Raw genomic sequence first — 21,153 nt, 5'->3', positions numbered from 1 at the left:
TAAAGGATATTATAAATCAAGTACGCTCAAATGTTTATGAACAAGTAAGAAATATTGTATAGAATATAACGTAGTCGTAATTTTGGTGAATATTATTCTAATCGATAATTGTATAATGTTTTTACATTAAAGATGATCAGTTTTAATAATTTTGTCAATATTAGTACTTTTTCTAATGACATAATCACTGCTCTTCTAAAATTAATTCCACATTTACTATAATAAATTTCATTCTAATTTGAAAATTGTCTTTAAAGAAAAAATACAATTTACCAAAGATGTTGTCAAGCGACAAGCAAAATTCTTGCTAAGTACATTCATACTATTACTTCTCTTAAAGTAAAGTAAAACTAAGGTGTGACCATTAACTTTCTGTTCATACTATTCTAGCGGTACTCACTTATAAATTTATTTAATTCAGGATTTAAAACTTATTTATTCTTCCCTAAACAGAATGCCCTATAACAAATTTTCTAGAGTTTATTTGTTTTTTTTTAATATACGGAGTTTAAAGAAAATCAGTACCATTTAAGTACTTCTACAAACAAATTCATTCCTCTATAATAATATTTAAAAAATAAGTCTTTTCTGGAAAATTAGTGCAAAAAATAATCATTGTTGATCAGTTAAAAAAAAATTTTGAAGTCCACCAGCGGAAAGTCAAAAGAATACAGGTTCTTTTTATTTATTTAGGGATCGCAAAAATTTAGGCATCGTTTTAAAATTTAAAAAAAAAAACTAATGATCAGGTAGATATACGTTTTTATAAATATAAAACGATATAAATTGAGAAATAGTAATATATTATAACTGATACTTATTCTTAAAATTGTTTATTTACGGTTGTTTAGAACGGACAAGACAAAAATACATGCTAGGTAAAAATCTGCAGCTTGAGGAAATTAAGTTGTGTCATTTATATCTGAAGGGAAATAGATTAGGAAGAGAGTGGCTTAGAACTGGAGGCCTAAAGTATAATTTGGGCAATAGTAATTATATTTCAATACGAAACGTTATACAATATTGAAAGACAAATACTTAAATACTTAATGTGGAACTGTTCAGGATCCCTCTAATTTGATAGAACTTAAGAGTCTACAAAAGGACTGCTGGGTAAAGCTTGATTTGAAAGCCATTTTTCCTCTCCAAATAGCCGAACTCTCAGCCATATGCACCTTTTCACACTGACAGGAAATAAGATACTTCTTTCATACAAAACAAAGACTAATGGTGTACAGCCCATCGGGGTTTTTCTCAGTCTGCGTTGGAATCTGACGAAGTTGTACCTAAACCATAAGACCTTAAGTAGATTTTGTGGAAAGATAGAGAAAATTGCAGGATGGAAACCTGCAATATTATCATCTAAAGAGGATTAAAACCTAGATACTTCCAGGGAGTTTGAGCAGAAAAATTTTCCTCTCGACCTTCCATGCAATATTTTTTTAGAGAATTTGTATTTAAAAGGAGTTTCTTTCAGTGCAGCAGCCTCACCCAAAAGAATTGGGGAGTCAATGACCTCAAGTCACCCAGAAGTTTTTTGCTGTTAGTGTTCCTTGCCACTTGCCAAGGGTACAAAATCTAAAAGCAAAAACAAAAATCATTCTAGATAAATAACCTAGTTGTAATAATTATAAACTGGAACTGTTTATTTTTCTTTGCTAATCAGAGAAATTTGACAAGCGAAGGCGAAATGTTAAGCAAGTGCTGAAAAATTCCATTCTTCTAATACGGAATACTTGTATTTTTTTTTAGCTAAATTTTTTTCTTTTTTATTTTCTTTTCGCTATTTCAAAAAAAAAATTGGTATTCAGATTGTTACAAATTTTATTTCATATATTTGTCTTTGCCCTTTAAAAGTAAGGGACGTTTTATTCCAAGCTATCATTAATAAAAAACTAACGGGAGTAAAAAGTATGGCCACCCTAAAATTAGATATAATTTTACATTGAATCTGCTTCCTCACAGCTTTCGGGAACTATTTAAGGTAATAATTTCTATAAAAAAAAAAAAAATTATAATAGTAACCAGGTTATTTCTTAGCAATTTGGCTTAACAAGGGAGTGACGTGCAGAGTTATTTATATTACGTCATATTTGACGTTTGCACACGAGAGTGCGCACTTGTGGAACACCTGCCTGAGAGAGCCCTCTGTTGAAATCAATCTTTTCTGGTAATGGCTGTCAGCCATTCAACATATCAGATGGTTGTGTGTTCTGTTTCGTGATATTTAATTCAGAAATTTTGGGAAAATTTTACAACAAAAGGAAAGTAATGAAGATTTGGACTTCAGATCATACATTCAAGTAAGTAAAGTTTTATATGTTGCAATTTTATGAGATGTTGATATCTTCTTTTTAAGCTGACTTTTTTTTCTACCCTTGAAAATAATTTAAATTTTCCGTAAATTACGCAGGGAATTAACTTTTAACTTTTTGCCAGTAGTGTTCAGTCTCTCAAAAAAATGCATTAGTTGGCTGATTCCTTCCTAGTGATGGTGAATATATATTCCATTTCAACATTACAAAACAAAGTAACCTTACTTTACTTTGTATATGAAAAATTATGTCTTGGAATATCTCAAGAGTGCTCTCAAATCTCAAACTTAACCATATTAATTCAAGGTTTTTTTTTAGCTATCAATTGATTCACGTTTATAATTACTTTTTTTTTTGTTTAAAGAAAGCAATTTTTTTTAGTGAGGTCATGGCTGTCTGTTATTTTTTATGGCTAATTAGTGCCTGTGGATTGTGTTATCGCGGAATTTCAATTTAAGCAAAGATTTCAGTAGTTGTTACCTTTCACATGATTTCAATCATTTAGATTTTTTGCTTTGTTTTAGTCACCCTTGGGAGACAGTGGCACAAGCGGCATGGCGAAAATATCCAAATCCAATGAATCCAGCTGTGATTGGCACGGATGTAGTAGACCGAAAAGTAGTTGAAGGTGTTTTGCATACTCATCGCCTTGTTAGCTCAAAATGGGGTTTGCCCAAATGGGTGCAAGCGGTAAGTGTAATCAATGGTAAATATCGAATTCTCTGAAAGCAGCAAGCAGGGTATTATTTTAAATAAGAAGCTCTGTGCCAAAAAATTTCACAACTTCGAGCGTCACGAAATTCTCCGAGTTTTGAATTCTGTACATTGATTAGTTTATGTTTATAAATTTAACTTTTCAATTTTGAAATCCGTACATTGCTTTTACTATGCTCAGGATTTTCTTGCCACCACTATTTGAAACTATCGTTAAAAAAAGTAGTTCTGAAAGAATATCTTTTCATTGCAATCTTCATTTCACTACAGTTAATAATTTTTTTTTTTATTCGCTCGTAATCTTCATTCAAATTAGTCCTTTGAAAGGAAAACAGATATAAATTTGAAGACGTTTTCTGAACGAATAATAAGCAAGTAGCTATAAACCGAATAAAACAGTCATATTTTCTTAACTTTGTTAAATTTTTCATTCTTAGTCATTTAATTTGCTTTATTTCTGTTCCACAAGCACCTTCAACAATCCCTTGATGAGTGCCCAATAAACCTTAGTAACATTATGTTATTAAGTAACAATAGATGTACTTGCCAGGTCATTTGATTAGTATTGCTTAATTTTCCTCTCAGAAAAGGATGTGATATCGTCACCGATTAGACTTCTCCGAGCGTGATTTACTTCCTAAGATAAGAGCGGATGTGAATATATAAGGACCACCACCACCATAATCTCTTTGACCTTCCATCGTTTGCTTAGGGCTTCTTGCATTAATTTATTTTTTTAAAGAACCTTTAGTCGGAGACCTTTACGTTTTAAGCTCCTAAGCTAAGCCTTTGGTTTTTTTTATATGTTGTATATAAATATATTTATATGTGCATACCATTTATATATTTATTATATAATTTTTTGTACAAATCTATTATAAATGATAGTGAGTTTATTTAATTCAAACGTTATTTCGAAATATTTCTTGAGTAATTTTTTGAAGGAAACAAAACAAACTCTATTTCCGCATCAATTGTTTAATTTTTTCGCATGTTTGTTAGCAAATTATTGCTTATTGCTTTAATAACTTTTCTGTTTTTAGTTGATTGGGCCGGCTAATATTTGTTATGCTAGTGAACATTCTATGGTTGATCCTAATGCTAAATCCATGACACTTAAAACTCGAAATGTAAGTATCTTATTTATATTTATAGATCAGATTTAATTTATTACTTTTATAAAATAAAATTTTCTGGCTAAGATTAGTTGATGGAAGTACATTGTATGCGCCTTCCCTTACCAAATTTAACCAAAATATTTCCCAAAACCGCACATGTTCATGTCTACGAAAACAGTATCTTAAAGTTTAATGAATAGGAGTGGCATCATTTTCAAGAAAAAAAAAGAAAAGTAAAGTAATGCATATTTTTGCAGGTGGGCTTAGTAAAAGGTTATTTCATCTTTAAAATAATAAATTATACAAAACAGTTTCGTAAAATAACACAGGAGATATGCCATCAAACTATTGGTGCAGAGTAGGTCTCAAGAGTGGTAGTTGACCACTACTGGGTAGAGATATGCGTCGCGTGGGCCTGGCTGATGATGGTCTTAGTGAGTTCTGTCAGGGGGATGAGGAAACGGCACTGTACGTGTTGTGTCAGTGCGAGGTGTTAAGAATGTTACTCCTCGGAGAGGAGAAAACCTAGGCCTGCTAGCTTCACCCAGAAGCCACTCTCCAGAATTAAGAGTCTGATTAAACGGACGGGTCTGGAGGGCGAGCTTTAGAATAGTGGGAGCCGCAGTAAGACCAACGGGTCGCGGTCAAGGCCGACCAACTGGAATCTATCTAACAGAGGTGATTAGCCAGTAATTAATGCGCTGAAATTCTAGCATTTTGCACCTTTGTTTTTATTATCCTGGTAGCATCTTACAGCTTACTGACCAGTGATGTTGATAAGAGGACGGCCGTATACTGAATTTTATATTTTCCAAAAATGCTTTCAATGTAGCCTTACTTCTGGTAGATGCTTACATTGTTCTGAAGTAGCATTTTATAAATATGCTTATGGTTACGATTGAAAGTAAAGTGGTTGGATCCGCAGTGCAGGATAAAATCGAAGATAAAGTAAACATTTAGCCGAGTAAATAATAATGAAGTTAAAGAAAATTGTGGCCATTTCGAGAAAGCCTTGAAAAAGTAAAAATCTATTCAGTGAAATCTTAGGCGGATTTCGGCCAAAACTCTTGTATTGCTTATTAATTAATATCTATACGAAGTAACAATTTTTTGCTTTTTTACTTCAAGAGAAGATAATTAATATTTTTTGTTTTATTTATTTAATTTCCGAATGGTAATTTGTTTCAGTTAACATTCGGTAAATATGTTGCTGTCGATGAGATGGTTCATTACCAGCCTCACCCTGAAGATAGTGGGAAAACATTGTTAAGGCAAGAAGCAGTAGTAACTGTACAAGGAGTTCCATTGAACAACTACATGGAAGATTTGCTCACCTCCACGATCATGTCTAATGCCGGCAAGGTAAATAATGTTCGTATTATCAGAGAATCTTGAAAGTGCTGATTAAGATATTGAATTCTAACGCACAAGAATAAAATAATGTTAAAATCAATATCTGACCATATGAACTTTGTGTTTACTAAGAAGTATATAAAAACAATTGCAACAAATTTAATCATACTTTTAATGAGGATGTAAAGGAAGACTAACCTATCACCTGTGCGGGCGAACACTAACTGCTGTAATGTAAGATGAAAATCGCTGTTCCAACTGCTTAAACCATGACAATTACAACAAAGCTAAATTTTACATAAATCACACATCTGTAGACTTGAACTGACATCCACGGTTGGAGAAAATTGATTTAAAAAAGATAAATAAATATTGGATGATGGCAACTAGGTCTAGGTAATCCATTGGTTTTACTGGAGAGTTTACAAATTTATCACAGAGGCTGAAATTAGCTTCTGACAACCTAGTCGCACTCATAAAAAATGCAAACATTAATTTTACTTACGTTCAAGAACGTTGTAATAGAAGTAATCAAAGAGCACGGTTTCCCTACCAATTTTAAAGTTTTCCAATCTGGGGTAAACAGAAAACATGCCACCATTGTATTGTATTAAACGACCTAATGTGGATTTATATTCAATTAAGCCTCAACGAAAACCACATACTACTCGTAGTAGAAATTATTTATAATACTATTCAATTATTTTTATTAAGTTCGTTTTTAAAAATAAGGCAGACATTTAAAAAGATGCCAATAAAGTAGAAAGAATTATGGATTGTACGGATAAGAAGAGAATTATTGTTTGTATTGACAATATTGCTTACCATCCGCCATTGTTCGACTAGAAAACTGAAACCAGGGGTTGCCTTCCGACGCCATCAATATTATGCTAATCAGAATAATATTTATTTAGCTTTTTTTTCCTCTATGTTTTTGGGGGGCGTACTCAGTGCTGAATTTAGTTCGTTCACAAATATTACATCTCCTTTGATTATTAGTGATTCCTATTAATTTTATTAACTAAACTCACTATGTTTTAGGCCGAAAAATAATCAACTTTCTTTCAATCAAGGTTGCTCAACATTTCAGTTAGGTCGCGTTCCTGTGTAAAACTATAAACGATATCTCCTTCAATTCTTCTCAAGGAGAGTTGTTTTTATGTGGCAAGAAGTCGTAACTGCTTCAGTTTAGAACGTTTCTGATAATGTGTATTAGTTAATAAACATTTTCTTGTGGAGTCAAGGAGCGTTCGATTCGTTCTCTCTGCGACTTATTTACAGTATTCGACATTTACTGTAAAATATATCTTTAAAAATATTAATTTTTAATTTATGTATTTTTTTATAATTTTTTTTATTGTGTTTATTTTAATAGGGCAGGCAAGCAATCGAATGGGTGATCGATAAAATTAATAAAGAAGTGAAGGAACTGAAGAACAACGCTGTGAAAAGTACAGACGAAATATTAACACAAACAAAGCGATCAATAGGGGGCATTACTACATCTGCACGAAAGTCAATGGATGGTATTTCGTTAGCGGCCAAAAAATCTTTAAGTGATCTCTCATCAAAAGAGATGCCTAAAATTTAGCATCCACATCCAGCCTGTAGATAGCCATCACCTCAATGTGAATGAAAAAACAAAATATACGTCAAAAAAATCTCATTACAATTCTAGTCTTAAAAATGGATCAATGTTTCTAGGTGGGTTATGTTTACAATGGCATTTTCAATATATATATCTTTTATGATATATCCCGTTTGCCCTTTCCCCTTGAAAAATGTCCAGATTATTATTGTAATTAAAAAAAAAAAAAAAGGAAACAAATTCTGTACATAAACAGTATTTATCAGAAGGTATTTACTTTTTTTTCTATTGACCATCCTTTTTGTAATAATTATATTTCACTACTTGTGGTAAACTTGATGGCTTTTTTAAAGAGCACAAATGTAAATAACAAATATTTATTTATTTATTTATTGTCAGATAGTTTGTTTTGGATTAGTAAATTCCGATTACTTGATTTACTTGTACATAAAGAAATACTTTTCATTTGTTACAAGTGAATTACATTCCCTAGTTTTGACAATTAATATTAATAGTATAATATTAATTTTTGTTAGGGAATAGATTAAGAAAATGTTAAAGACCATTTTTCTAAAAAAAGAAAAAAGTTCATAATTTCATAATAAATTATTTTTTAATTTTCCTTATTTGATTCTGCTATTCCCTCACGTTATTTTTCCTACTTTTTTTTCTTGAAGCAGGGATTATAGCAATTGTGCAGATTTCGATTTTCATTTTTTACTGGAAAACTTTTTGGAGTCTCCTTTTGAGGTCCGAAGAAGGGGATAACTAAAATTTACCAACATTCAATAGAAACAGGGGCGATTCGAATTCCTTAAAAGAGTTTCTAAATTAAAGCTAAAACTACCGTAATAAAAATTCATTAGAACTGAGAATTTTTAAAAGAAAAAGTCAAGGATGTTTCGGCAAGATTTTTAATGTATCTGTTATAAGAATCAGCATTTGATATTTAATTATAATGAGCAGGTTCTTATAAATATTGAGTTAAATTAATATTTTCAAGTTTCTATTACTTAAGCTCATAATCCTTCGTATTAAGGAACGCTATAAGTAATATAATAATAGAAGACAACAATAAATAGTCATTTTAAGTATATTGAGTACAGTTTTCGTAGTGTAATTGCTAACTCGGTTAGATAATAAATAATTGCGTAAGCTGGAAAAATAAAAAGCTTTCAAACTTCACACAAAAACCAATACAGTGAATATATCAGCAATTGCATCCCTTTGATTCATTGTGAAAAAGTTTTTTTTTATCTTTATCCATAAAATCATTTAATTTCTTGCTGTTCGATAAAAAATAAATTCTTAATCTGACCAATTAGTATGTTGAATTTAAAAATTCATTTCCTAATTATGATTCAATTTGTTCACTTCTCTCCCTTTTTGATGAATTAGCATCGCTTTTATTCAAAAATAGAGTGTGGCAAGAAAAGTTTTGCACGAAACTATATCTGACAACCTAGTAAGAAAGGATTAAATGGATTGGTGCAGAACAAAAAGTAATGCCTATATTTTCAAACAGGCATTGCGTCCAGTTATCAAATAAGGTGTCGTGCAGTCGCTGGTCAGCTAACGTACCTAACTAAAAATTTCTTCGGGGAAGAACAATTAAGTATGGAAGGGCCAAGGAAGCCAAGTTCACTGCAATATTTTTTGTGACACCTTCGAGCGTCAGTGACTCTGAAGTTGTTAAGCAGAACATTGAAGTGTAAGCAATAAACCATGAGTTTGGTACCTCATCTTCCTCTTACATTTGTAACATTCATTGGGTGCATACGCATTGAAAGCAGTGAGGCAGGTAACCCTCAGAGGCACTAAAAAATTTATAGCTAATAACTGCACAAGCATTTGTAAAAAGAGGAAACTTTAAATATATATATATTTTTTAACAAAAGTTAAGTATTTACGGAAACTATTCTCAAATAAAATATTTTGAAAATCTTAGCTTTTCCCATCTAGAGATAATGGCAATCTTTATATATTTTACCTAACTTTTTACTCAGGCATGGGTCCTGAGAAATCAGAATTTTGGCTTTATAAAATCTACATAGATATTAGTCCACTAGTTGATTTTTCAAGCGCTTCAACAATTTCTTTACTATCCTTTGAGAGGTTTGCAAGCCGATTGAACGTTAACAATGTCGCTAGAGAAACCCAACCATCATCTTCCTTTATCTGTTCTTGTCTTTTACCAAGTTAAAATCTCCAAAATAGTACTACAAAATATACACACATAAAATAAAAATAAAATAACTTAAGACAGTAAAATTATTATTATTATTTTATCCATCTGTCAATCCCCTATACATATCTAACGTATATACATAGCTATCCATCCAATTCAAAAACCATAGTGGCTTCTTCATCTTTTCAAAGATGGGTCAAAAATACATCAAGAAATTTGTAATTTATTTGCTACAAAGTTGGTCAGGAAACATTTTAATAATTTATGAATAATTTTTCAACTATATTTTGTCAGTAGTTAAATAAAAGTAGGAAGACCATGAATAAAGAGTAAAGTAGTGCCTTTTTTCACACAGGCTTTTCGTCTAACTACCAATATCAATACATTATTGACTTCCTGTTTATGTCAGACTTTGAGATGATGAAAGATGATCAGAACCATGATTCGGAGTAAATTCTACAGCTCAGTATCCAATATATGTATGTATAAGCAATTGAAATTTCTGTAGTAAAGCTACAAGAGAATTGTCCCCAGCCCCATTTGAATTTTTCATCAACGTAAGACACTACTATTGCATAAATAATACATTTTGAGCAATCCTTTTTATTACTTTATGATACATTTTTTAAAATTATTTTGGAACGATTTCTTTAACATTCCAAGAGATTAAAAAGTAGTTATTATAGATCTTGATCATCACAACATGGTTACTTAACCTTCCCATAGTTCGTGCATCTGAATTCCGCACCGCATGTCTGGTCAGGAAGCTTCTGCTGTAAAGTCACTGCGTCTTTAGTATTATTGAAATAAGTAATTATGGTTGAATCAGATCCAAGTAATGAACCATCTACAGAATCAAAGAATAACGTAAGTGATTCTAGTGAATTGCAAGAAAAAATTATCCGACAGGTTGAAGTAAGTAATTAATTTATGATCACGTGAATTTATATTAAAATTGGTTATCCAGTTTTAGTAATTAAATTTTTAAACTCTTTTAACTTAAATATAATTTTTACTTCTTTTTTTTTATTATGTTGTCTATTTTGAAGTCTATTGTAGTACGTACCATTTTTACTATTTATATACATACAAGCATGTATTGGCGATATTTTGATTGTTTGTTTGTTATCGTGAAAAGTTTTCAAGCAGTCCCATGATAACTCTCAGCATAAATTAAAATGTGATTTTGTGTAATTTGAAAAATGAGGGATATAATTCAAAATCGCTGATTTGGCTTAATCAATTCTGGGGGTCTAAATTTGCTAGTATCGTGGAGACTTCAAGTGTGTATTTGAAAATTTAATTTATATGTTTTGCAAACCTTAATTTTGAAAATTTGACGCTTTTTTTGAGTACTGAGTTTTTCGAGTGTTGCTTTTAGGGTTACAAAATCCTTAAGCCATGTGATGTTAAAATATGGCTATTTTATTCACTTTAGATTAAACTTTAAGTGATAAGAAATATACCTGCAGTGGAAAACTGAATGCATCCCCACTTTATAGATGGACAACACTTCTAAAACTTCATTTCAGCCAGTTCACTATTCATGTAATTTCAATAATCAGGAAAATTGGAGGTTAAAATTTGGACCAATTCCCTATTTCTGGGAAATAAACTTTTATTATAAATAAATAATCTTTCATCTCCAAAAGAAGAAGCCACTATGGTTTTTGAATTGGATGGATAGCGAGGTGTATTGGGGATTGACAGATGGATAAAATAATAATAATAATTTTACTGTCTTAAGTTATTTTATTTTTTTTTTATTATTTTATGTGTGTATATTTTGTAGTACTATTTTGGAGATTTTAACTTGGTAAAAGACAAGTTTTTACAAGAACAGATAAAGGAAGATGATGGTTGGGTTTCTCTAGCGACATTGTTAACGTTCAATCGGCTTGCAAACCTCTCAAAGGATAGTAAAGAAATTGTTGAAGCGCTTGAAAAATCAACTAGTGGACTTCTGGAGGTATTTAAATATCTATGTAGATTTTATAAAGCCAAAATTCTGATTTCTCAGGACCCATACCTGAGTAAAAAGTTAGGTAAAATATATAAAGATTGCCATTATCTCTAGATGGGAAAAGCTAAGATTTTCAAAATATTTTATTTGAGAATAGTTTCCGTAAAAACTTAACTTTTGTTAAAAAATATATATATATTTAAAGATTCCTCTTTTTACAAATGCTTGTGCAGTTATTAGCTATACCCTCACGGGGTTCTACTAGTAGCAATTCATTTTTCAGAGCCATTTGAGATTGTCCAGTTATTTTCTCGTCAGTCTTCCTCATCTCGCCAGCAATTTTCTATTATTTGCTACCCCGACAAACTTGCCTAATGAAGCTAGCACACCCAGCGTCCTTTTCAACTTTAAACACATTCTTTCCAGCGTAATACAATTTCTCCTGAAGGAGTTTGGGCATTCAAACTCCATACATGTCTATCAGAAGCACAAGATATGCAGACATTCCCAATTTTATGCTTTATCGCCGTAAAGTGAATATAAGTGCATATCGTTCTCCTTCATTTCTATCCATATTTTAACGGTTGGTATGTTCACGTAAAAAGTAATCTTTCAAATGTTATCTAATTTTTAGAGATGGTACAAGCCACGGACCATTAGCAAATCTCTGAGGGTTACGCACCTCAAACAAACAAATAACATTTTTATTTTGTGATATTTCTTTAAAATTGGTTTCACTTCTTCTGAGTAATCTTTTTATTACCATTCAGTTTACTTCTCCTCATTTTTGATTTCAAGTGAAACTTTCTGTTTATTTATTCAATAAAAATCGGATCCATTTTTAAAGGATGATGATTGTAGTGATGATTTTAAAACTGATTTTTCTTAAAACCACTCCGATGCTTTTAATTTTTGTTTTATCTAATACTGGACAATTGTATAAAAGAATTAAAGAGGGACAAACTACTGTTTTCCAGGCACTATCATTGATTACAATTTTCAAAAAAATGTTAGACGATTTGCTCATTTAATTTCGTTTCTCAAAAAGTGAAAAGTATTTTCTGGGAATTTGGTCGTTTTTGAAACAAAAACAAAATTTTTTTAACTCATGTAAAATTTACTGTTTCAAGCGTCATTCTAGTTTTGTTTAATATTATTTCTCAATTATTTTAAATATTATTATTTTTAACTGCAATTAAAATAAATTAAAATTTAGATTCACGATTCTAAAGAAAAAATTCGGAGATGTCCTCAAATGCCACTACCAGAAATGAATGAAGAAAGACGAAAGCTACTGATGGAACGCACAGTTTACTGCAAAGGATTCCCTCTGGATAGTAAATTGAATGATCTTCTTGAATTTTTCTATCAATATGGAGAAATTGAAAACGTGGCTGTATGTATTAAACATTATTTCACAGAATTATTTCCAAGATAGTAACGATAATAATTTTTTTTTTTTTTGTAGATGAGGTCTTGGCATGATAAAGCTGCAAATGAATGGAAATTCAAAGGTTCAGTTTTTGTAATTTTCAAAACAGAAGCCGAAGCTGAAAAATTTCTTCAAGTAGAGAGTGTCAAGTATAAGGATGAAGAATTATTAAAGAAATGGCAGTAAGTTATTAGATTAACTTAATTATAACTTTTCAGATAAAATAATGATCTATTATTAAAATTTATATATGAGAATTATAACAAATGAAATAATAATAACATAGTATTAATAATACTTGAAAATGCGCATCGAACACACAGCTCACTTAAAGAGATTTGTTTGATCACAACCCAGAAATTATATAGCACATAATAAGCTGGTACGAACGGTTGGCACAATCAGATTATCTTCATCGTCACTATCAGATGTTCAAAATTATCAATCAGAAGTTTGCAATTTAAATTGGTTTCTTTATTGAAAGTATGCCTTAATACCAATATGAGCACCAGTGTTTGAAGGTTGACAGATAATAAGATTGTACTGTGCCTCTACGGAGCTCATTGACAGAACAGTCCTAACGTCGACGTTCTGCTCCATGTTGACAGAAGGATGGTAATGTTGGTGGAAATTGCTCCCTTAACAACCTTCTAGGTTGTGAAAAGAAAAGTGTATACAGAACTAGAGTTCTAAATAAAGAGAAAGGTAAAGGTAAAGATTGTCTATAGTACTTGTGGCAACTGGCATAGATCAATTGAAACTAAACACCATGGCAGGTCAATTGAAACTAAACACAGTGGTAGATCAATTGAAACTAAACACCATGGCAGGTCAATTGAAACTAAACACCATGGCAGGTCAATTGAAACTAAACACCAAGGCAGATCAATTGAAACTAAACACAATGGTAGATCAATTGAAACTAAACACCAAGGCAGATCAATTGAAACTAAACACCTCAGAAATATAAGTACTAAAATTCTGTGTGATAACAAAAAAATGGAACATTTGTCTTAAGCAAAGTAAATTGTTTAATTTGTGTAAATCCCACTTCTTACTTTGTTTTACTGTGAATAAATGCTATATTAATTTTTTTTTTTTTTTTTTTTTTTAAATAACAGAAAGGATTACATTGAAGAGAAACGGAAGGAAAGGCTGGAGTCTCGAATGAAACATGGCAAGAAGTCCAAAGGCCAGGTAAGGAGTTTTTTTTTTACCTTGTAACTTTTAAATAAGAGAAGAAGTTCTTTGACGAATTAGACAGGGTTTAAATATTAATAAAATATTTAAAGAAAGAAGGTTCAGTGAATCCAAATAAAAAAAATTAAAATGTAGACTATATTTTCAGTATTTTCTCTTGAAAGTTATCCATAAATTATGTTTTTCCCACCCGTTAGTCGACTCTCACACGTAACAGTGAATGATTAAAACGATAGTATAAATAACAGTTGAAAAAGAGGAAGAATTCGAACCTTCTTTATAAGAAGCATTTCCCCAAGATTTCGGCCAACATTTGTTGGTGAAATTATTTTATATCATAACATTCATGCTAATTATTTTTAAAAAAGAAAACTTATTAAAGTAAAGATTTGGGTAAATCTTAAAAATAACCATTTCAACTACTTTTTAAAGTTGAGCACTTATGTACAGTAGAATAATTTGGGTAGAGATCCCAAAGACAGAGGCGACTAGCAAAATATACTATACTGTAAATTTCTTTTATTGGCCATTAAATAAAATCCAAGGCCTAAGACTAGGAATCGAACCCATTACCACAATACATATTACGTAGCTTTACAGGTCTCGCCTCTAACCGCTCGGCTACCGTGTGGCGCCTGGGAAGTGATTAGCTCAGTTGGTTAAAGCACTGTATACCTCCCTGAGGAGGTCCCAGATTTGAATATAGTTGCTTGTTCTTCTTTCCTATAGACTCTTGCAACTCACTGGCTGATGAAGGACATTTTTTTATTCTTACGATAAAACTGTGATAGGAAACAGTGCTCAAAAAAAGGCACCGGACTTTCCCCCCATAACACAATTAAGTTAATAAGTTTAGTTACCGGTTTTTATATCTTTAACTTTTGCGCGTCAAAAACGGGCATTGAGAAAAATGTCTATTTGGTGCTGATGTGGTAAGAATAAGAAAATTATTTTTTTAATAAAATAAACCTAAAAGTATCTTAATCGTCTCTCTATCTATTTAAGAATATTGCTTCCTTAAATTGAACTATGCACTTTACTGTAATCAGGATAGCAAAAAGGATGGAAATATTGAGGAAGAAAAGGGCATTGATCAAGATAATGAAGAAGCAAAAGCCGATGAAGAAGAGAAAGAAGAAAATAATGGTTTTGCTACTGGGACGATAATAGAATTAACAGGACTTGATTCTACTGTAAAATGGGATAACATTAAGGATAGAATTGAAGAAATGGGTTTATCAGTGGCTTTTATTGATAACATTAGCAGTGAAGTTGCTTTTGTAAGACTGAGCAATAAGGACGCAGCATCCGAGGTACGTCTGATTTGGTGAACATAGTAACGTTTTTACTTTTACTTACTCTTGGTTAGAGAAAAGATTTTTCTATTTTATCAAATTTTTTATATTGAATTTTCGATGATAATTTATGTTTTGAAACTCCTTAATCCAAAGAATGTTGAAAAATGGTTTGTGTTTTTTTATAAGGATGTGGTTTCAAATGATCTTTATTGTAAACTTAAAGAATGAATCTTTCAAAATATCGAATTTGAAAGGAAAAAATCTTGCCCGGAAGTGTGAATTTTCCGAAAGGTTCTGTCTAGTTTTCTGTCTACTAATCTACCCTAACTAACTCTTTTTTAAGTAACTACTCATAAGGATGCCTGATTCTGCTTGATTAAACGTTTTTCGTGAAAATTTATTTTAACCCTTAATTGGTATTCTCAAAATCTCAACTTCTACTGGTATCGTCTGGTCAGCTTTGACCTGAAACTTTAAATGCACGTTACTTTTAAAAGGTCATTGATATAATTAAAGTCGATTTAGTTTTTCTTAGAAAATTTATTTAGCCAACGAAAATGATGAATATTTTGTTAAATTTGTTTCATAAGATTAAGAAAACAAAAAAAAAGTTAAGAAATGCAAAAGTTGCATTTTTTTTAAACTTTTTTTTTTATTACAAAAACAGAAAAACAAAAAATATTTACTGAAAAACGTTATTTTCTTAAAGTTAGATGTTCATTCCAAAAAAAGAAAAGTCCTAAAGAAAAAAAAAAAAATTTTGTTTTCCATAATTCTGCAAGTACTGAATTATCATGATGCGAGTGTAACATACTTGTTTTATTTTGGTACAAAAAACCAAAATTTACTTGTTTTATTTGTTGCCAGTAAAGACAAACAATGAAGTTCCGACGGTAGTTTTTTTTATTTGGAATTATATAAGAGGGGTTTTCTTTTTTATTTTTTTCGTAATGTCCCCGAGTAAGACAAATTTAGCTTTCCTAACTTATCGACCAGGTTAACTAAAGATAACCAGTTATCAGGTTAACTAAAGATAACCAGTTATCAGGTTAACTAAAGATAACCAGTTATCAGGTTAACTAAAGATAACCAGTTATCAGGTTAACTAAAGATAACCAGTTATCAGGTTAACTAAAGATAACCAATTATCAGGTTAACTAAAGATAACCAGTTATCAGGTTAACTAAAGATAACCAGTTATCAGGTTAACTAAAGATAACCAGTTACCAGCAATAATATTAAATATTATGTAATTTTTACTATATAATATTTAATATTATAGAATAACATTAAAAAATAGAACAGAAAACAAACTCCAAAACATAAAAATAAAAAATATTAAGAAAAAAAGTTATAACGTAAATGGTATTGTCGGGTCAAATTTGACCCAAAACATATATTTTATTTACTTGCACTGCTCAAGAACGACTGATTTGTATGGTCGATTGTTGGTGAGGATGAAAGAGGAGAATTTAGAGAAGGGGCGATGTTTATAGTAAATTCCTACAAAATGCCATACAAAAGAAAAACGCGCGGGTCAAATTTGACCCAACGATATCAGTTTAGGGTTAAGTATGTTTCGTGGGGTGAGGTATTAATGTGTTATAATGAATTTGTAATTTATTGTGTTATCTAGCTTGCTAAGTTAGTCGCTGCAGATGATAATAAGTTAAAGATTGGAGATAAAGAACTGAAAGTAAGAGTGGTTGAAGGTGAAGAAGAAAATACTTATCTTGAGAAGCAGAAGTTAACCCTGATGAAAAAGAGAAATGCTGCTCAGAAAAAGAAAACCATGAATAAAAAAGGTAGTGCGTATTGCTTTTAATAGATGGTACATTTTTAGGCTGTCCTTTTTGGTTTTATTTTATATATTGTACTTATCATGTGAAATTGGTGTAGTAAAACTATTTCACATTTTATATTATTTGACGTTTTTCTAAGAAAAAAAAAAAATCTTATTTTTAGGTCGAGGTAATCGTGGTAGAAATCGTGGAAAATGGGACAATAGGAAGAGAAGAGGGACCAGTCCATCAGGCCAGCCTCCTTCTAAAATTAAGCCTGAAGCCAGTGAATGAAGTTGACAAAATAATTAGAACTAAAAAATTGGGCACAGAATTGTGTATTGTACATAGTTATTGACTTTCTTATACGTTGCTATACAACTCTCTTCACATTTACCCTAGTCTAAGATGGAATCTCGTTCGTTACAGTTTGATGATGTCAGCCCGAGCAGTTCTCTAAGCAATCTGTTGCAAAGTACTGTGTTGTACTGTTGTACCAACGATTCCTCTTTGATTCCCACAGGAATGGGATGAACAAGGCCATATAATTTAATGTGGCATGATGGATTTCTTTTTTATTTTTCATATCTTTATGTTCAGTTTAATTCTATGGGAAATCAATGATTGTAAATATTATATTTAGTTTATCTCTAAATAAATTTTGATTTAATTTGATGGAAATAAACGATGTATACATACATAGTTTTGAATATCTTTAAGTTAATTTAAGATAATTGTTTTAACAAATTAGTTTATTATTTGTACACTGAAATAACTTTGTGTATTAATGTGCCTCATTATAAAAGTATATATTGCAGAGTTTTAAAATTGCTATTAACTTACTTAAAAATGTTAATGCATTATTTAAATATTTGATTCTGTATATAGTTATTGACGAATAAAATTAATTTCACCTTTATAATCTTATTTACCTTTTAAAAATATTGACTGGTGACTTTTGTTCATTAGGAAACCCCTCAAATTTAAATGAATTTTTACATTTTTTTACTACACTAAAAAGACGAAGTATTGCGATTGTCCAATTTCCCATTATTAGTTTTCACTAGATATGTTCGTTTTGAGTCCAAAAAATGATTTTTAAGAATTAGTCGGTCTGTCTGAGTGGGATGTGTGGTCAACATAAGTCAACAATGAGAAATCACTTCAAGTTTTATGTGTGGTTAGGGCGCAACTATTGGGTCTGCTAAGCTTTATAATAATAATAATAATAATAATAATAAAATAATAGTAAGGGAAGGGATTAGCTATGAGGTTAGCATACTGGACTCCCACGCGGAGGTCCCGGGTTCGAATGCAGCTGCTGGCCCTTAGATTTTCTCTTCCTAGGAGCTTCTTACAGCTCACTGTCCGGTGATGGACAGTGTTGTCTGTAACGAGAGAACACTGTCCGGAGGCCGGCAGTGCACTGAAAAAAGTTCCGGGCGCCAATAACCTAAGATGTTGACGCGCCCTAAATCATAAAAAATAAAATAATAGAAATAGTAATAATAACAAGCTCGCAGGGAAGGGATTAGCTATGAGGTTAGCATACTGGACTCCCACGCGGAGGTCCCGGGTTCGAATGCAGCAGCTGGCCCTTAGATTTTCTCTTCCTAGGAGCTTCTTACAGCTCACTGTCCGGTGATGGACAGTGTTGTCTGTACCGAGACAACACTGTCCGGAGGCCGGCAGTGCACTGGAAAAAGCTCCGGGCGCTAATGACCTCAGCTGTTGATGCGCTTAAAAAAAAAAAAAAAAAAAAAAAAAAAAAAAAAAAAAAATAGTAAGGGAAGGGATTAGCTATGAGGTTAGCATACTGGACTCCCACGCGGAGGTCCCGTGTTCGAATCCAGCAGCTGACCCTTAGATTTTCTCTTCCTAGGAGCTTCTTACAGCTCACTGTCCGGTGATGTACAGTGTTGTCTGTACCGAGAGAACACTGTCCGGAGGCCGGCAGTGCACTGGAAAAAGCTCCGGGCGCTAATGACCTCAGCTGTTGATGCGCAAAAAAAAAAAAAAAAAAAAAAAAAAAAAAAAAAAAAAAAAAAAAAAAAATAGCTCGCCAGAAATGCCTCTTTGCTTAATCGACATTTCAGTTTTCTCTAAAGGGTTCCTATGATCTTTAAAAACCTTGATATTCTAATGCACGTAAGTAGTTCATCTTTTATATGAAACGTTATCCCAGAAAAAAATAAAATATTGCCTCTTCTAGGCGAAGAAACAGTGGTGGTTGGGCATCCCTCTAGTATAATTAATGGACTTATTATACATTAATGAGGATTAAATATGTAATCAAAATTTTAAATTTAAAAAAAAATTGTATACTATAGCTTATAAGGTAATAACTTATACTTTTTTATGAGAAGAATAAATGTTTAAGCCAGAAAACCTCTTTTACAAGTGGAAATAATGTATTACAAATCAATAGTTGAATGGCAATCAAAATAGAAAAAGGGTTAACCTAGATTTGTACTAAAAGGAAATGAAGGATTAAATAATAAGTGAAAAGCATTTGGCAACTTCGTGTACCTTCTAAATTAGCCTCACGGCTGAGGTCGTGTTTTAACAGAAAATCGTGAGAGAAAGTTTCTATGTCCTTGAAGTTGGATACATATCAGTTAAATAAGAATAGAAAATAACTGAAAAATAGGAATTAAAATTGATATTTATATATTTGTTTTGTTTCAGACTTTGCTAGATGTAATAATGCTCTTTCAGGTAAGCATAAGATTCAACTTCCAATTATAAGTGGAATAAACTTTACTAACATTAAACTTGGCAGTGATCTGCGGACACAAATTGGCAACCACCACGTTCTCAAGTTCATTAAGTTCGAAATAGTTCCGTATGAACAATAAAGGTGAATATTCGACAGGATTTAAGAAGAAATCAGAAGCAGGAATATTTCAAAAATATTGAGAAAATTGTGTAATAGGATGGAACTTTTAGTCAACGGAGAAATTTTGAACTTCATGGAACGTAACTGAGTTCAATCTTAGCTGATTTTTATGGTTGAAATAATTTGTTTAGTTTTAACAGTTAGTGTAACAATCGGATGTTTTCAAGACAATATTATATCTCAAAAATGGAATAAAGCTTTTTAACAATATCTCTAAAATTAGAACAATAAAATAAATGTATGCGTGACAAAATATTTCTGGATTATTCGCAATATCTAGCGAATATAATAACTGAAAAACTTTCTACAATTTGCTATTAACCAAAGCATTTCATTCAAATTAATTCCATAATTTTGCCTAGTCTTTCCTCTCAGATGTATTTAAAAAATATAATTTAAATATGTATGTATTTTTTAATTTAAACAATATATTCATTCAATTAGTGTAGAATGAGAAGGATAAATTGCCATAACTGTGAATAATAACTACATAATTTAACAATAGTAGGATAAATCCTAAGAACAATATCTGTGATGTCAACATAAGAGAAAGTAACTTTAACTATGGATAACTATCTGACAACCAGTTCAGTTTCTTTCTTTCAAAGAGTACGCAAAGTGGATAAATTTATCTTTCCTAACAATACTCTTAATTGTTTATAATGGTTGGATTTTAATTTTTTAATTATAACTTCGTTTTTATTTTCTGCCAGCTTCTCTCTATTTCTGCGGGTTCTTCGGAGAGCCAGGGTGGTCTCCAGATATTGAAAATTGGGGAAGATTTTGGCGCCGAAAAAAGCACTCTTAATCTTTAATTTGGACACCCTCTCAGATCCAAGGGTATAGTAAAATATACCATAATAGTAATGTCTTAAATAGTGTAATAGTAATTATATAGCACGTAACTTCACTATTAACATTTTTTCTAACAAATGAAAGTAGCTACACAAGCGATCCGAGCTAGTGATCTGCTGCTAAAAAAGCGAAGCTCTTAACTGCTACTCCAATCACCCTATCTAATTATTTTGCTTGGTGCTGAACATAGCACTGTCGTTGAATGGTAAGTGCTATAGAGTATAGGAGATGCACACGCAGTGCTTAAGATTGTGTAACATGTGCGATTACTTTCACCTGACTTGACTATGATATGGAGTCACTTGTCAGACGAGTGTTAAGTAGTGTTCATATTACCACAACTAGGTTACTGACAATGACCTCCACGTGTTCTTTACGCAACTTTCTATACTTACAGGAAGTCCTCTTCATTCTACATCCGCTATATTCTTTTATCCCTATTATTCAAT

The 21,153-nt window shown here is 31.4% G+C and overlaps 2 protein-coding genes across 3 annotated transcripts; both read left to right on the top strand.

Annotated features, from left to right (window-relative positions):
* Window positions 1–2,142: 2,142 nt before the first annotated feature.
* Window positions 2,143–7,710, top strand: slmo (PRELI domain containing slowmo). The gene is made up of 5 exons (XM_074132491.1): window positions 2,143–2,303; window positions 2,840–3,005; window positions 4,073–4,159; window positions 5,336–5,509; window positions 6,876–7,710. Exons 1-5 carry the CDS (start codon window positions 2,272–2,274, stop codon window positions 7,089–7,091), a joined length of 675 nt encoding a protein of 224 aa, XP_073988592.1. The 5' UTR covers window positions 2,143–2,271; the 3' UTR covers window positions 7,092–7,710.
* A 2,281-nt stretch (window positions 7,711–9,991) lies between these two features.
* Window positions 9,992–17,872, top strand: La (La autoantigen-like). 2 transcript variants are annotated; one of them, XM_074132490.1, is made up of 9 exons: window positions 9,992–10,191; window positions 11,069–11,245; window positions 12,456–12,635; window positions 12,708–12,853; window positions 13,793–13,868; window positions 14,921–15,184; window positions 16,806–16,974; window positions 17,135–17,293; window positions 17,380–17,872. In XM_074132490.1, the coding sequence occupies exons 1-8, from the start codon at window positions 10,093–10,095 to the stop codon at window positions 17,242–17,244; spliced, it is 1,221 nt and encodes a 406-aa protein (XP_073988591.1). In that variant the 5' UTR covers window positions 9,992–10,092; the 3' UTR covers window positions 17,245–17,293; window positions 17,380–17,872. The 2 variants fall into 2 exon arrangements, with proteins under 2 accessions (XP_073988591.1, XP_073988590.1); XM_074132489.1 differs by having other exon boundaries at window positions 17,135–17,872.
* The last annotated feature ends 3,281 nt before the right edge of the window (window positions 17,873–21,153 follow it).

Source organism: Rhodnius prolixus, unplaced genomic scaffold, assembly GCF_049639745.1.
Source record: "Rhodnius prolixus isolate KJV_2025 unplaced genomic scaffold, Rpr scaffold_4, whole genome shotgun sequence".
In the NCBI taxonomy this organism is placed as follows: Eukaryota; Metazoa; Arthropoda; class Insecta; order Hemiptera; family Reduviidae; genus Rhodnius; species Rhodnius prolixus.
Note: the sequence above shows the minus strand (reverse complement) of the source record. Positions and strands in the feature narration are given on the sequence as shown.

What these genes read in the sequence shown, in the direction of transcription:
- La (XM_074132490.1), top strand. Translation starts at nt 10,093, where the DNA reads ATGGTTGAATCAGATCCAAGTAATGAACCATCTACAGAATCAAAGAAT. An exon ending in GCAAGAAGTCCAAAGGCCAG is followed by an intron (nt 13,869 to 14,920) that starts GTAAGGAGTTTT and finishes TACTGTAATCAG; the next exon opens with GATAGCAAAAAGGATGGAAA. An exon ending in ATAAGGACGCAGCATCCGAG is followed by an intron (nt 15,185 to 16,805) that starts GTACGTCTGATT and finishes TGTGTTATCTAG; the next exon opens with CTTGCTAAGTTAGTCGCTGC.
- slmo (XM_074132491.1), top strand. Translation starts at nt 2,272, where the DNA reads ATGAAGATTTGGACTTCAGATCATACATTCAA. An exon ending in TGCCCAAATGGGTGCAAGCG is followed by an intron (nt 3,006 to 4,072) that starts GTAAGTGTAATC and finishes TTCTGTTTTTAG; the next exon opens with TTGATTGGGCCGGCTAATAT. An exon ending in TCATGTCTAATGCCGGCAAG is followed by an intron (nt 5,510 to 6,875) that starts GTAAATAATGTT and finishes TTATTTTAATAG; the next exon opens with GGCAGGCAAGCAATCGAATG.